This window comes from Mauremys mutica, chromosome 19 (assembly GCF_020497125.1).
Source record: "Mauremys mutica isolate MM-2020 ecotype Southern chromosome 19, ASM2049712v1, whole genome shotgun sequence".
Classification (NCBI taxonomy): Eukaryota; Metazoa; Chordata; order Testudines; family Geoemydidae; genus Mauremys; species Mauremys mutica.
In genome coordinates this window covers 26,983,671-27,000,706 of record NC_059090.1, presented here as the reverse complement: position 1 = coordinate 27,000,706, position 17,036 = coordinate 26,983,671, and the positions used below count along the sequence as shown (strand labels likewise).

Below are 17,036 nucleotides of genomic sequence, written 5' to 3'. Positions count from 1 at the left end.
GCTGTGGCAAATTCATATGCCCCTGCTCTCACTGCAGATTTTTCTGCAATCTGCTACATTCTGCAATTTCCATTTGTTAAAAATTAAGCCTCCGCCCTCTTCCCAGCTTTGCAGTAACATAATGTGATAGACCCAGGCCAGTTGGGAACAGCAGCGTAGTAGAAGGGAGATATACTGGCCACTGGATACGCAGTTTTCTGTTCCCTGAGTGACCAGAGCAGGGGCTGCTCCAGGCTAATGAGAACACCTGACTCCAATTAACCTGCCAGGAGTCAGGTGAGGCTGTTAAGCACCTGACTCTAATTAAGGCCCCTCTGATGCTATAAAAGGGCTCACTCTAGTCAGGCCAAAGGGAGCGAGGGAGCCAGAGGAGAGGAAGTGTGTGCGAGGAACTGGGAGCAAGAGGCGTGCAAGAAGCTGAGAGTGAGTAGCATCCTGCTGGAGGACTGAGAAGTACAAGCATTATCAGACATCAGGAGAAAGGTCCTGTGGTGAGGATAAAGAAGGTGTTGTGAGGAGGCCATGGGGAAGTAGCCCAGGGAGTTGTAGCTGTCACACAGCTGAACCAGGAGGCACTCGAGACAGCTGCAGTCCACAGGGCCCTGGGCTGGAACCCAGAGTAGAGGGCGGGCCCGGGTTCCCCCCAAACCTCCCAACTCCTGATCAAACCCAGGAGGAATTGACCTGGACTGTGGCTTCTACCAGAGGGGAAGGTCTCTGGGCTGTTTCCCGACCCACAGGGTGAATCTGTGAGGCGAGCAAATCCGGCAATAAGTGCAGGACCCACCAAGGTAGAGGAGGAACTTTGTCACAATAAATGGATGTGCTGCAGCCCTGTTATCAGTGAGGTGTGAATGCCCCAACCTGGCTGGGCCAGTGAAGTACTTACCTCATGAAACCCAGGAATTGGCTTTTTTTCATGACCAAGCAGAAATCAGGTTGGTGCAGTGTGAAGGCTGCACTGCTCCCGCATGGCTACCCCCTGCCCAACTGGCTCTGGCTTCCTGGCCTTCCGGTCTGGGAAGCCCAGTGGCCTGCAGTCCCCTGTAGCTCACCCCAGGAGATTTTCCCCCTTTTCCTTTTCTCCCCTCCAGTCTTCCCATGGGCTTGTTCCTTACAACTGCCTAGGTTCCTCCTTCTTCCTTCTAGTCCTGCCCCCTGGGCAAATGGAAGTCAAGGGCCAGTCGCCTTTTCTTCCTCTGGCATCTCCAGGGGCAACAGTTCCTTCTCTCTCTCTCGCTTCTCCTCGGGTTCCCCCTTCCAGTCCTCCGGGCGTAGTCTCTCCCTTTTAATATCCCTAGGTTCCCCTTTCTTTCCTACCCCCTCCCAGCATGGAGAGCCACAAGGAGTTGAGGAGCGCTAGCCTCCGGCAGCTCCAGCAGCAGCCTGTAGAAGACACTTGTACCCAGTGTTTTTTCCAGCTATAGTTGTCCAGCCCAGACAGTGGGAATTGGGACATTGAGTGGAACTTCGGGGCGGATGGCTAGTGTGCCAGGGCACTGGATCAGGACTGACTCAGCTGTGAATCACCTGGGTTTGCTTGGGGTCCACTGTTAACTGCTGACCCCCCTGCCGATGGCAGCACAAAGGGTGAGGCCACGAGCATGCACAATTCATTCATATTTTTGAAAAAATGTCCCTGCTAGAATCGCTTATTTGCAGCTTTGATCTGTGCTGTGGCGAGAGTGGCTGTACCTCTGAGAGGTGCCGTTCCTCATCAGTTCAGCCAGGGCTTCAGTGTTCTGCAAACATATTTGTTCTTGCATTTAATATATTACAAATAGTGATGTAGTCTAGTGGATACCCTGGTTTGGGTGAGGAATGGCCAATGCTCAGCTCACAGCTGCCCTGCGATCTGTCCAGTGCTGGGCAGCGGTTGGGATGATGAGAGTGAGGCGTTCCCGTGTGCTGAATTCCTTTCAGGCTCTTTCCGGTTCCCTCCTTCTGGTTTGTAGTGGTTACCTTTCCTTGCTGCTCCAGATGGACACAGCTTTGCCAGTTACCCTCCTGGGTGACCGTCCTGCAGCACAGGTTGCACCTGCTTGTAATGATGCAATTACTAATCCAAAGCAAACGCTCTCATTGGGACTGCAGGCTGGCTAGCCACACAATCCCACAGCCCCTGCACCAAATCAGAATGACAATTCTCCAAACACACCTGTCAGTTCAGGGCAACTGCACCTGTATTTCCGCTCTGTGTTCCGGCCAGGGTCCTCATCCTCAGGCCTCCGTCTCCCCAGCTGTTGGCTATCTGGATGGAGACCCATCTCCCTCTCTCTTCCCTGCCTTCACCGTGTTATTCCCAGTGCAGACACGTTGCCCAAGAACACCTGCTTGCTTTCTCTAGAGAGGTGGTTAACAGGTGTAATGGCTACAGTGCTGAGGTACCAGACAGCACTTCCTGTGCGAGCCTACTTGATTCTTAAGCTATTTCAGAGGAAACTTATTAAACACAATAAAAGAGCCTACATGCATGCTAATAAGCTTACCAGGGTTCACCCCAGCCCCAACATGGCAGGAGCAGTCCTTCACCCCGCCACCCAAGGGGATACCTTGTCTTTACAAGTTCTTCACAGCTTTAGGCCAGAACAAGCCATCAATCTTATGTGGCCTCAGTAGCCCCAGTCCTTCCAATCCTGCCGTAAGGACTGGGGCCCTCTGTGGACCTGGGGACCTGTCCATTTTCTGGAACAGGAAGCAGACCCTGTCTTTGTCTGATGGTCCCTGGGGAATCCAGTTTGAACTAGTCTATCTGCATCTTTCCAGGGGTGGCTTCTCTAGAGATGTCCCACCTGAGTGAACTAGCCCGACCACTCCCTGTTGTTCTCTTATTTACACTTCCCGTGGAAATACATAAATTCCACATGCACAACCCCATTTTTAATACAGCGGACCCCAAATTCAGTAAGGTTGAACTCTGTTCAGTAAAGTATATCTTACTTCCATAAGATTTGTTCGGGATATTATGTCTGTTGCAATACCCATCATAGCAGAGTTCCAGACTCAGGGCCCCCTACATGACCAGGCCTGAAATTCCCCAGGCACAAAGCTCTGAAGCCATTAGAGATGTTTCATACCAGTCCTGCCATAGCCAGTGCATTAAACTGCAAGCTTAGGAATCATGAGATCTATTCCCAGTTCTTCCCCATGGCTGCTGTTAATATATCTGTTCCCTTCATAACACTTATTATGAAACTAGAGTTTTGTATTGTTCCCTCAAGGGGTAACTCTCATTCACCCATTTTATAGGTAAGAGAAATGAGAGCTTGCCATAGAACCCAGCATAACAGAGCCAATTCTCATCCACTTCGCCACATAGCATTTCAGAAGGAACATGCCACGTTAGGTGCTTCTGGACCTCACTACCCAGTGTGACTGTCGCGCCTTCTAGTGTTTAAACACATACAGAGGCTTATGACGGTGGTACTGCTCCTAAGCTTGGTTGATAAACGCAGTAGTGTTGACTTAATAGACATAGATTTCTGTAAGGCATCAGGCTTGGTGCCACACAACATCTTGATTAAAAAACTAGCCCAATCTACAACGAACATGGCATGCATTAAATGGATTAAAAACTGGCTAACTGATAGCTCTCAAAATGTAATTGTAAAGTGGAATTATCATTGAATGGGTGTGTTTCCAGTGGGGTCCCACAGGGATTGGGTCTTGGCCCTATGTTATTTAACATTTTTATCATGACCAGGAAGAAAACATAAAATCATGCATAAACAGGGGAATCTTGAGTAGACCTAGAAAGGTTCTTTTACCTCTGTATTTGGCACTGGTGTGACTGCTACTGTGTCCAGTTCTGGTGTCCACAATTCAAGAAGGACGTTGATAAATTGAAGAGGGTTCAGAGAAGAGACACGAGAAAGATTAAAGGATTAAAAAGTGATGAACTCAGGAGGCTCAATCTGCTTATTTTAACAAAGAGAAGGTTAAGGGGTTACTTGATTACAGTCTTTAAGTATCTACACGGGGAACAAATATTTAGTAATGGGCTCTTCAGTCTAGCAGAGAAAGGTGTAACGTGATCTGATGGCTGGAAATTGAAGCTAGACAAAATCAGACTTGAAAGAAGGTGTAAATTTTTGAGGGTAATTAATCATTGGAACAATTTACAAAGATTGTGGTGGATTCTCCTTCAATGACAATTTTTAAATCAAGATGGGCTGGTTTTCTAAAAGATCTGCTCCAGGAATTATTTTGGAGAAGTTCTCTGTCCTATAGTGGGAGGGATGGCTCAGTGGTTTGAGCATTGGCCTGCTAAATCCAGGGTTGTGAGCTCAATCCTTGAGGGGGCCATTTAGGGAACAGGGTAGAAATCTGTCTGGGGATTGGTCCTGCTTTGAGCAGGGGGTTGGACTAGATGATCTCCTGAGATCCCTTCCAACCCTGATATCCTATGTCATACGGGAGATCAGACTAGATGATCACACTGGCTTTGGAATCTATGTATCTATGAAACCCTGATCATCTCCTCCCAGAACATGGGCCAAGCACAAGGCATCCTTTCTTTCCCTTACCTGGGGTTAGGCCAGTTTATCCTGAGTTGGACTCCATCAGAGAATGATGTCATCATAAGATAACCAGCAAACTCTTCAATGTGTCCATGATCCTCAGGCCTGGAACCCATCCCTGTTCCTACCTGCTGCCCAGAGTTCTTGTAGGGCACAAACACAGTGTAAAGCATTTTTTTTTAAAGCTGGGTAAAGGGTAGCATGGGATGGGCATCAACCTATAAACAGCAGCATTCACTCCTAGAGTTCCCAGGGATCCCACTTCAAGCCACAGCTGAAGAGACCCAGCTTTCTGGGGACAGCTGTTTAACTAAGTAGCTCCAAATGTGTCTCTGTTTGTAAATAAGCTGCAGAGTGACAGCAGCTGTTGATGCAGCAGTTTACTTAGTAACTGTTGAAGAGCTTTGGGGTGCCAGAGGTCAGTGCAGTCCTGGCAGGTCTCTTGTGTCTGGAGTTTGTTAGCTGACACCTCTGACTGGGGCTGTGATCTGCCCCCAGGCTCCTGACACCAGTGGGATTATTTTATTTTACAGGAACACGGCTGAAAGGGGGAGAAAAGATAAAAGAAGAAATGTGCACTGATTCGTGTGAGCCAGCGGGTCGACTCTGTTCCCCAGAGGAAGGCTCAGCAGCTGTTATTCAACAGGAACCCCCCAGAAGTTTACAGACTGCACCCGTCACAGCGAAGGACGTGAACCTCGACGTGCTCAGGAGTGGAGTTGCCTGTCTGCCAGGTGAGTTTAACTGAGCCAGAGGGATGGGCAGGAAGCTTTGTGCTGCAAAAGGGCTGATAGGTGTGCAAAAGGTGTGCTGCTGATAGGGATGCATTTTAGACTTTCCCGTGGGGCAGGAGGTCTGTGTGCCGTATTCCTTTCACTATAAACTTTTCTGAAATTCGGTCCTCAAATCCCTGGCCAACTCTTGGAGCTTTCAAGCTGAGTCGGGGACTGGCAGGAAACAGGACCTCATGCTCAAGAAGGACTAGATAATTTGCATCCAGGAGTCCTAATGTAACTATAGCACCCTTGTGGCCAAGATGGAGTCCACTCTGCAAGATGGCTGCGGTCAAGGAAAGGTGAGCCCCTTCCACCCCAGGGGCACCTGTGCCAACCCCCAACGTAAATACATACACACTGGAACAGGACAATGAATATAGGAAAGGGAAATATTTATTTACAGAGGGATGAATGTAGAAAACCAGCATGGAGAAAGATAAGGAGAGAGGTAAAACAAGGGTATATTGACCACGGGGACCCATGTGCCCAATGTGCACAGCATCTAGACAGAGAGCTCAGGAATCCAGGACAGAGTTCCAGTCCAGCACTGAGGCTTGGGTGCTCCTGACTGGCCTCGGTGCCAGTAAATGTTCCCCAACAAACCCCTCCAGTGCCCTTCTCTTCCGCCCTCTTCAAACCCACACAGAGTGACAACCGCCCCATTTAGCTAGCTGCTTTCCCAGTGCAAAGTCACAAGCCCCAGTTCTGACAGTTGTAGCTGTGGTGATCCCAGGATATTAGAGACACAAAGTGGGTGAGGTAATATCTTTTAGGGAACCAACTTCTGTTGTTGAGAGAGACAAGCTTTCGAGCATATTGCTATGGCTATGCTGCAGAAGACAGAGCAGTCATACAGCATGATCTGGATAGCTTGGTAAGCTGGGTCCATTCAAACAAAATGTATTTTAATGCAGACAAATGCAAGGTCTAGGAACAAAGAATACAGGCCGTACCTAGAGAGTGGGTCCTGTGTCCTGGAAAGCAGCAACTTGGAAAAGGGTCATAGTGGACCAGCAACTCAGCAGAGCTCCCAGTGCAACCTAGTGGCAAAAAGGGCTAATGCAATCCGTGGCTATCTAAAGGGGATGAGTGGGCAGAAGTAGGGAGGTGATTTTAACTCAGCATATGGCACTGGTGAGCCAATACTAGGATACTGCATCCAGGTCTGGTGTCCACATTTTAAAAAGGATGTTGAAAAATTGGAGCGAATGCAGAAAAGAGCCACAAAAATTGACTCAAGGGCTAGCGAAAATGCCTTACAATGAGCGACTTCAGGAGCTCAATGTGTAGAAGACTGAGGGGTGACTTGGTTACTGTATAGAAGTACCTTCATGGGGAGACAATAACACCTACTAAAAGGCTCTTTAATCTAGCGGCGGAAGGCAGAACACAAACCAGTGGTTGGAAACTGAAACCAGACAAATTAGAAATAAAGCCCAGTTTTTTAACTGTGAGGATGATTAACCATTGGAACAAACTACCAAACCAAGTCTGGATGCCTTTCTGGAAGATATCCTTTATCCAGGCACAAGTTGTTGGGCTCCACACAGGGGTAACTGGATGAAGGTCTCTGGCCTGTGTTATACAGGAGGTCAGACCAGATGATCTGATGGTCCCTTCTGCCCTTAAACTGTATGAATCTATGAAAAATGCAAACCAAAATTGTCACATGCACGTAACATGTGAACACAGGGGCAGCCTTCCAGAAATGCTTGACGAGAACCTTCATCTGAGGGAGGAGCAACATCAGAAGCACTAAATGCATCCAACTCATCCCTAGGAAGTGGGTGTGCCCAGCATTCTAGAAGGAGTGTGAACTGGGGAAGACACATACATGTGCTCAAACACACCCAGATACACCCTCTCTAATGGGATGTTAGACATGGGTAGGGGTTATGGGAACACTATGGTTACAAGTACCAGAGGGGGAGCCGTGTTAGTCTGGATCTGTAAAAGCTGCAAAGAGTCCTGTGGCACCTTATAGACTAACAGACGTATTGGAGCAGGAGCTTTCGTGGGTGAATATATGCATCTGACGAAGTGGGGATTCACCCACGAAAGCTCATGCTCCAATACGTCTGTTAGTCTATAAGGTGCCACAGGACTCTTTGCTACTATGGTTGCAGTGACAAGAGTAAATACAATTTTATAAGGGGTAGGAACTAACAGAGGAGGTTCAGAAGAAGCTTTCCTCTGGGCAGGATGTTTCATTAGTCAGTTGTGGCACTTGCACTTTCCTATGAATTATCCAGGACCAGCCACTGATGGAGACAGACCCCTCGTCTGATCTGGTCAGGTAATTTCTATACTCCTATGTGGGAGTCAGGGGAAAGTTTAATCCAGTTTTGTGGTTAATAATTCAGAGGACAATAACTGATGCTTCAGAAAAAGGTGAAAACAACCCCTACTGAACTTGACCATTGTATCATCTTGTCCATAAAGAGAGGATTCCATCCTGATCTCTCCGGCACTCAGCTGATGCCCTGGAGCATGAGAGTTTTGATGGCTTCTCTCTTAACTCACAGAGCTACATATAGTATTAATGAACTCTTTCTATTTTAGCACCATTTTCTGGTCTTGTACTGCCCTGAACAGAACACAATACTCCAGGTGCAGTAACAGGGCTCCTGATTTATTTAATCTCCCTTTTAGACCTGACTTTAGAAGAACAAAGCCCATTTACTGGCCCTCCTCCCTGAAAAGGGGTTAACCCTACTTGTGATTTCCCCTCTGTTTGAAATAATGCCGGCTTGGGGCCCTGGCTCTCATTACTGGACTCCACTGAGAGATTTGCTCCTAGCAGGGCAGAGCTGTTTATTTGGGGCCCATTGTGCCCTCACTGAAACCACTTTGCTCTATTTCTGTTCACATTCCCTCCAAGGGGACAGCAGGGGTCAAGTGGGTAAGATACAGAAAAGTGTAATTTTAATTAATTTTTTTTTAGGATTCTGATTTTGTTAGGTTTCTTGGGATGTTTTTAATCATGCCATGTCAGTTTTACGACTGGAACAAGAGACGTGTGTTCCCAGCTTGTATAGCTGAGCGGTCTCCTCAGAACAGTGAGATTGTGGGGTACCACAATGCTGGTAACTTGCCCTTGCCTGGGGCCCCTGCTAGTTTTGTCGACTAGAAAAGACCAGGTGTGGATCTCTGAGGTGAAATGTAGAACTCTGAAACACACGGGTCGGGTGCAATTGCACTGCCCCCTTGGGTCCTCTGCCGGGGAGGCTCCAGGCACCAGCGCACCAAGCATGTGCCTGGGGCGGCAAGCCATGGGGGGCGGCCTGCCGGTTGCCGTGAGGGCGCCAGTCAGGCAGCCTTCAGCAGCGCGCCTGCGGGAGGTCCGCCGGTCTGGCTTCGGTGGCAATTCAGCAGCGGGTATGCCGAAGGCACAGGACCGGTGGACCTCCCGCAGGCATGCCGCCAAATCCGCGTACCAGTGGACCTCCCGCAGGTGTGCCGCCGAAAGCCGCCTGCCTGCCGTGCTTGGGGCGGCAAAATACATAGAGCCGCCCCTGTCCTTGGCTTCCTTGTTCTCAGTGCAGAGCCAAGCAGTCCCGAGCCAAGCAAGGAGGATTGTTGAATGCCAATTAACACATCTCGCAGAGTTCCTGGGGTAAAAATGGATAACATCTTAAATACCCCTCAACTTCTGCCACTGGAATTTTTGTCATGAAGGAGAGAGCCACAACTGCCTTCAGCTCTCCTTTCCTAGCTGGCAAAATCAGAGGTGTTTGGCTAAAGCAAAGGTCTTTCACCTGCTCCACGCATAGAGCCCTGGGGAATTCAGCTTGCTTTAGGTGGGGGAGTCAGCTGCATTGTGCATGCTCTTTGTTCACACCTTAACCCATTGGCATCCCCTGCAGAAGGACGCCAAACCTCCTGCAAGGTTAACAGTGTGTGCCCAGCACCCATTGTCCCTTGAGGGCTGTCATAGTGTGGTGGGCTCCTCCACAGTGAGGGGAAAGCCATGCTTCTGATGCCTCCATCTTGTGTTGGCCTTGGGGTGGGAGCGGTGGGTTCCCTCTCTGTAGATTTGTTTTGAAGAGGAGCCTGTTGCTTTGTGTGCTGGGAGACTGGGCTTTCCTCCCTCCGCCTGGAGTACTAGTGCTGAATTTGATTAGGCTGCACACGGCTCTTCAAAGCTCTTTAAATTCCTTCCAGCTGACAGCAATCAGCTGCAAAAGTAATCATGCTGCTTGAGGGCCAAGAGGGTTTTAGACCCTTCAAGCCTGAGTTTTATTACTTTCTGCGGTGCTGAGTGTGGGCCTGAATCGCTGTTTCCAGTAACTGCAACAGAGACCGTGCAAACAGCGAGCATTGTCTGTGCCTCTCAGTGGCCATGGCACTGCTTCAATGGCAAGTCCTGGTGGGCACTGGTGTGTCGTAGAGGTTGTGTGCTCAATTCTGGGGGGGTGTGGGAAGTGGGGGAAGAGCATTTGGTCCCAATAGCAATGCTGTAATTTACAGGGAGAATCACTAAGGGCCGTGGGTGAGCTGGGCTGCCCTGGAGGTAATCTGTGGGGGGATCCTTCAAGGCTCTGACAAGTTGCAGATGTTAAAATAAATTCTCATTTTCAGGCACCAGAGACAAGTGTGGACGTGCAGTGGCCATAATGACCACAAGGAACACGATCTGGCTAAACCCCCACTGCAACACCACCGAGCTGGTGCGCCTCCTCCTGTACTTACACAGCATCCCAAGGTTGGTGCCATTTCCAGGCTGGGCAGGGTGTCAGGCAGGCAGGACAGGGCAATCTCTACTGGCACCTAGCTGGGAGCCGAACGGAGCTGGCTCTCTTTGGCAGCATGAGGAGATGGCCCCAGAAAGCTCTGAATCTGCACAAGCCACAGATCTGCTGACTGCGTGCTTTGGCCATGCAGCGTGCAGTATACGCATGCTAAGCAGCAGTGCTAGGTGTATATTGTTCTACGTCTCCAAGCATTGCCATAAATCCAAACCATTTCTCACTCTTCTGCCTTAACTCAGAAAATAGGGCTTAGAAAACATGACATTGACAATTCTGGGGTAGCCCAGCAACTCACGCAACAGCCCTGTCATATAGTTCTAGGGAACAATCTTCCTGACAGCCTGTCCTCCAGTGCTGAAGGCGGCTGCAGAGGCTGAGCAGGTGGACGAGTGACGTATTGGCATCACGGATGTGATACAGTTTGCCTGGTAGAGCTAAACGCATTCAGAATGTATCAGTTTGTCGTGTGCTCTGCAGTTTTTCCCCCTACTGCTGCTGCCATGGGCTCCCTGACTGATGCGGCTTCTTCCAGATCATCACAGATAGGGTGACCAGATATCCTGATTTTATAGGGACAGTCCTGATTTTTGGGTCTTTTTCTTATATAGGCTCCTATTACCCCTCACCCCCTGTCTCGATTTTTCACATTTGCTGTCTGGTCACCCTGCTCACAGACTCTGTTGGGTCTTAGCTCCTGGTCTGCGTTTTATGCTGCTTTGAAAAATACGACTAGTTCCAAGTGTGAGCTTTGTCGTCAGTGCAGCTGAAAGGATGTAAGTGATGCTGCGTGCCAGCCCTGGGGCACAGTCAGTGAGTGCTGGCACTCCCCATGGCTTCCCTCCTCGCTACCTGCCTCCAGAGAGATGTGATAGTCTGTGTTGTCTGAGGATTTGCTGGGGCCTGGGGAGTGGAGCAGCATGGCTGGAATTAGTGTCATGGGAGGAGGTGTGGTAGGTAGGGCATCAGGAATTTACTTAGCAGTACAAGGGAAGAAGAAGGAGCAGCCTAGGCAACCTCAAAGGGAAGATATTGTGGCTAACAAAATGAGGCCAGTTAGTGGCTTCCGTTTACAGAGTTGCATCAGGTATGCCCAGCACGGTACACCATGCCCGTGCTGCCCTGTGGCAATGACACACTAACGCGTCTTTCCTTTTCCTCACAGAGCAGAGTGCCGAGCTTTGGGCCTCACCATTCTGGTAGATGCTCGTCGCTGTTCACCAGTTCCTGCCCTTTTTAAGGCTTTCAATTTGCTACAGGTGAGCCTGTGGAAGCAGCCCCAGTCCTTTGGCCCCAGGCTCTTTGGTGTGGTTGCTGTGTTCTGGCTTCCTGAAATCCATCCGTGCCATCCCAGGTTTTGGCTGCTTTCAGGAGGTGGAGCTGTCAGAGTCTACCCTCACTTGAAACTGGGCGGTTTCAAAGTGAGGACCCGCATGTCTTCCCCCCACCCCAAAATCCTAGGGTAGGTCTCCCCTTCGGCTGCCACCACCCGGTCAATTCCGTGGGCCGGGACACCCCTGTTTCCCCCCTTGGGAACACAGATCAATTCACAGAGGAGGAACCTCCCCCCTCTTCCCTCTCTCCAGCCTGCTCCGGAGACAGAGATGCCTGGATTCAAACGCCTTGAATCTCTACACACAGGGAAGCAGCCCACTTCCCCCTCCCCTTCCCCTGAATTTCCCCAAGGGAAGGAATTAACCAAGTCCAAAGAAAAGAAACGAATTTATTAAGAGAACAAAAGAAAATACAGAATCTCTATGAATCCAAGCTGGGCACTCATAGGGTATAACCTTGCTAAGTTCTGGAGAGAATCCTCTCTCTTTCTCAGTACAACCAGTACAAGCACAATTAAGAATAATCAATAACAAACACACACAATTGCAAACATAGGATTATTAGATAAGGACACAAAGTATCTTTCTAATACTCACTATCTTGACTAGAAGAAATTAGTTCAGAAAGGTGGAACTTGTAGGGACTTGATTAACTCGTCTGGTCTCTTGAACTCCAAACGGCCAAAGACAAAGACCCCCCCAAACAGAGAGAAAAAGTTCCCTCCTAGGAGTTTCAAAATCTCTTCCCTGATTGGTCCTCCGGTCAGGTGCCCACCAGTACTATGCTTTAACCCTTTACTAACTATTCATGACAGGAGCGCTGGCCTGTTTCAGGGGGACCCCCCTGCCTGTACTTCCCAACCCTCAGGAAAAGCCAGAGCCCTGACTTTGGGGGGAAAACAGCTGCACTCCTTTCAGCCACTGCTGAGAGCCTTGTCCCCAGGCCCGTAACTGCTGTCCGCAGAACTCTGCTCAGAATGCGCTGCCACATTTCTGCCGAGTGTCTCTGTTGGCATCAAGATTTTGTTTTTATTCATCAGCTGCATGAAATATTCAGTGGCCCGTCACTTTCAAAGATGAATGAAAAGTGAAGCAGAAAGGCCAGTGCTGTGGCTGTGGCTGGCGGGACTGTCCCTGAAGGAGGAGGGCAGTGCTTTATGTCAGTGCTGTTGTGAGGAACGTGTACTGCTGCTGATCTGGTGGGGTGTGTGTGTGAATGATTGGAAGCAGACATGCTGTAACTTAATATTGTTTCAGGTCAAAGACTTTCATGTCAGTCTGCTGGAAATGAAGTGCATTGTGTTGACACTGATCAGAACTGATTTCCCATCTGTTGTTAGAAATCCAAACAAGAGAATGAGTTGTAGCTGCAACTAATCATGGCTAAGCAGGTGCCTCTTTGCACTGGCCTTTTGGGCCCTCAGGGTGTCCACTCAAACAGACTCTGAATGAACCCAGGATGAGATTTGAATGACACTTGTGCATGCAGAGAGGCCACTTGGCTGGCTGGCTGGCTGGGTGGTGCTTTGCTCTGCCACATCAGAGAGCTAGGGCTGAGTCATGGGTTTCCTCTCTTCCTTCCAGAGCTGGGTGGAGTTGGGAGCTGTGCTCAGGCAGCATGCTTAGCCCCTGGGGCAAGGGAGTATCTCATGGTGACCGTGCTGTGCTCTTGCCCCCAGTGCTGCAGGGGTAACATTCACAGCTCCTGGGAAAGGGAGTGTCTTTCATTTCATAGGGCATGGCTACACTTGTACATGTAGAGCGCTGGGAGTTAAACCAGCCTTCAGAGAGCGCAGTAGGGAAAGCGCTGCAGTCTGTCCACACTGCCAGCTGCCAGCGCACTGGCGTGGCCACACGAGCAGCTCTTGCAACAGCCACGGAGAGCAGTGCATTGTGGTAGCTATCTCAGCATGCAAGTGGATGCAACGTGCTTTTCAAATGGGGGCTGGGGTGGAGTGTGACAGTGTGTTGTTTGTATGTGGGAGGAGAGTGGGTTTTTGAGGGGCTGAGAGCATGTCACCATGCTGTCTTGTAAGTTCAGACAGCAGCAGACCTTCCCCCACTCCCCTCTCTCTCTCTCTCTCTCTCTCTCTCTCGCGCGCGCGCACACACACACACACAGCATTCCACAGTAATGGTTGCTTTGTCTCGGAGCAGATAAGCAACCGGCTGTCAAACAGAGCTTTCAAAGGCCATATCCAAAACAATGACAAGAGTGGCCTCTTGACTTAAGGGGATTATGGGATGTTTCCAGAGGCTGATCAGAGCGCAGTAATGCAACACCTCATTCACACTGACGCCGCAGCGCTCCAGCAGGAGCGCATCAAACATTATTCCTCTCACCGAGGTGGAGAACCAGCAGCGCTGTAGCCGTGGAGTCAGAGCGCTCTACGTGCCTTGGCAGTGAGCTAGTGCGCCCGGGGCTCCTTTCATGCGCTGTAACTCGCAAGTGTAGCCAAGCCCATAGTGTTGCTCCTTGGTGCCTGGCTCAGGGCTCTGAGGTGCTGCAGAGGCGCTGGGTTCTGTATGTTACATAGCTGTGTTTCAGATGACAGACTTCCTAGAAATCAGCAATGCTCTTAGGGAGCTGGGGTGATCAGAACATAGGACTAGAACGGGCCTCCTTCTTGGGTCATTGAGTCCAGTTCCCTGGTATCATAGGTACCCCATTGTATCATCCTGTTAATACATTTATCAAGCTCCTTCTTCAAACCAGTTGGGTTTCTTCTCCCCACTCCTCCTACTGGGAACAATTTTCCAAGGGTTGTGGTGGAGTCTCCATCATTGACTATTTTTAAGCCAAGATTGGATGTTTTTCTAAAAGTTATGCTCTAGGAATTATTTTGGGGGTGTTCTCTGGCCTGTGTTATGCAGGAGTTCAGATTAGATTATCAGAATGGCCCCTTCTGAATTAGAAGATCTCAAAGCACTCTACAAAGGAGGTCAGTAACATTATCTCCATTTTACAGATGGAGGAAGTGAGGCACAGAGAAATTAAAGTGACTTTCTTACCTGGCAGGCCAATGGCAGAGCTAGGAATAAAATCCTGTATTCTTGAGTCCTAGGTCAGTACCCTAGCCTCAAGGCCCTATTGTGTAGATTGTAGAGTATAGACTAGAATATATTTTGGGGTTCAAATCCCACTGTATCTCAGGGGATGGATGGTTATATACTCCTGTTTTTGCCAGAAGAAAAGATCATAGAAGATTAGGGTTGGAAGAGACCTCAGGAGGTCATCTTGTCCAATCCCCTGCTCAAAGCAGGACCAACACCAACTAAATCATCCCAGCCAGGGCTTTGTCAAGCCAGGCCTTAAAAACCTCTAAGGATGGAGATTCCAGCACCTCCCAAGGTAACCCATTCCAATGCTTCACCGCTCTCTGAGTGAAATAGTGTTTTCTAATAGCCAACCTAGACCTCCCTCACTGCAACTTGAGACCATTGCTCCTTGTTCTGTCATCTGCCACCACTGAGAACAGCTGAGGTCCATCCTCTTTTGAACCCCTCTTCAGGTAGTTGAAGGCTGCTATCAAATCCCCCCTCACTGTTCTCTTCTGCAGACTAACTAAGCCCAGTTCCCTCAGCTTAGAACATAAGAACGGCCATACTGGGTCAGACCAAAGCTCCTTCGAGCCCAGTATCCTGTCTACCTACAGTGGCCAATGCCAGGTGTCCCAGAGGGAGTGAATCTAACAGGTAATGATCAAGTGATCTCTCTCCTGCCATCCATCTCCACCCTCTGACAGAGGCTAGGGACACCATTCCTTACCCATCCTGGCTAATAGCCATTAATGGACTTAACCTCCATGAATTTATCCAGTTATCTTTTAAACCCTGTTATAGTCTTGGCCTTCACAACCTCCTCAGGTAAGGAGTTCCACAAGTTGACTGTGCGCCGTGTGAAGAAGAGCTTCCTTTTATTTGTTTTAAACCTGCTGCCCATTAATTTCATTTGGTGGCCCCTAGTTCTTGTATTATGGGAACAAGTAAATACCTTTTCCTTATTTACTTTCTCCACATCACTTATGATTTTATATACCTCTATCATATCCCTCCTTAGTCTCCTCTTTTCCAAGCTGAAAAGTCCTAGCCTCTTTAATCTCCCCTAATATGGGACCCGTTCCAAATCCCTAATCATTTTAGTTGCCCTTCTCTGAACCTTTTCTAGTGCCAGTATATCTTTTTTGAGATGAGGAGACCACATCTGTACACAGTATTCGAGATGTGGGTGTCCCATGGATTTATATAAGGGCAATAAGATACTCTCCATCTTATTTTCTATCCCCTTTTGAATGATTCCTAACATCCTGTTTGCTTTTTTGACTGCTGCTGCAAATTACGTGGATGTCTTCAGAGAACTATCCATGACTCCAAGATCTTTTCCCTGATTTGTTGTAGCTAAATTAGCCCCCATCATATTGTATGTATAGTTGGGTTATTTTTTCCAAGGTGCATTACTTTACATTTACTCACATTAAATTTCATTTGCCATTTTGTTGCCCAATCACTTAGTTTTGTGAGATCTTTTTGAAGTTCTTCACAGTCTGCTTTGGTCTTAACTATCTTGAGCAGTTTAGTATCATCTGCAGACTTTGCCACCTCACTTTTTACCCTTTTCTCCAGATCATTTATGAATAAGTTGAATAGGATTGGTCCTAGGACTGACCCTTAGGGAACACCCTCTCCATTCTGAGAATTTACCATTTATTCCTATCCTTTGTTCCTTGTCTTTTAACCCGTTCTCAATCCATGAAAGGACCTTCCCTTTTATCCCATGACAACTTAATTTACGTAAGAGCCTTTGGTGAGGGACCTTGTCAAAGGCTTTCTGGAAATCTAAGTACACTATGTCCACTGGATCCCCCTTGGCCACATGTTTGTTGACCCCTTCAAAGAACTCTAATAGATTAGTAAGACATCATTTCCCTTTACAGAAACCATGTTGACTTTTGCCCAACAATTTATGTTTTTCTATGTGTCTGACAATTTTATTCTTTACTATTGTTTCAACTAATTTGCCCGGTACTGACGTTAGACTTACCGGTCTGTAACTGCTGGGATCACCTCTAGAGCCCTTTTTAAATATTGGCGTTACATTAGCTAACTTCCAGTCATTGGGTACCGAAGCTGATTTAAAGGACACGTTACAAACCCTAGTTAATAGTTCCTCAATTTCACATTTGAGTTCTTTCAGAACTCTTGGGTGAATGCCATCTGGTCCCGGTGGCTTGTTAATGTTGAGTTTATCAATTAATTCCAAAACCTCCTCTAGTGATACTTCAATCTGTGACAGTTCCTCAGATATGTCACCTACAAAAGCCAGCTTACGTTTAGGAATCTCCCTAACATCTTCAGCCGTGAAGACTGAAGCAAAGAATTAATTTAGTTTCTCCGCAATGACTTTATCGTCTTTAAGCGCTCCTTTTGTATCTCGATCATCCGGGGCGCCACTGGTCATTTAGCAGGCTTCCTGCTTCTGATGTACTTAAAAAACATTTTATTACCTTTGGAGTTTTTGGCTAGCCGTTCTTCCAACTCCTCTTTGGCTTTTCTTATTACATTTTTACACTTCATTTGGCAGTGTTTATGCTCCTTTCTATTTAGGATTTGGCTTCCACTTTTTAAAAGGTGCCTTTTTATCTCTCACTGCTTCTTTTA

General features: G+C 48.3%; 1 protein-coding gene across 1 annotated transcript in view; it reads left to right on the top strand.

Moving 5' to 3' along the window:
* Positions 1-13,071, top strand: part of LOC123353257 (rho guanine nucleotide exchange factor 40-like) — a 62,615-nt gene extending 49,544 nt beyond the window's left edge. The window contains 4 exon segments of the mRNA XM_044994228.1: positions 5,054-5,254; positions 9,878-10,001; positions 11,210-11,349; positions 13,058-13,071. Of these exon segments, the coding sequence (XP_044850163.1) occupies positions 5,054-5,254; positions 9,878-10,001; positions 11,210-11,349; positions 13,058-13,071 (479 nt within the window).
* The last annotated feature ends 3,965 nt before the right edge of the window (positions 13,072-17,036 follow it).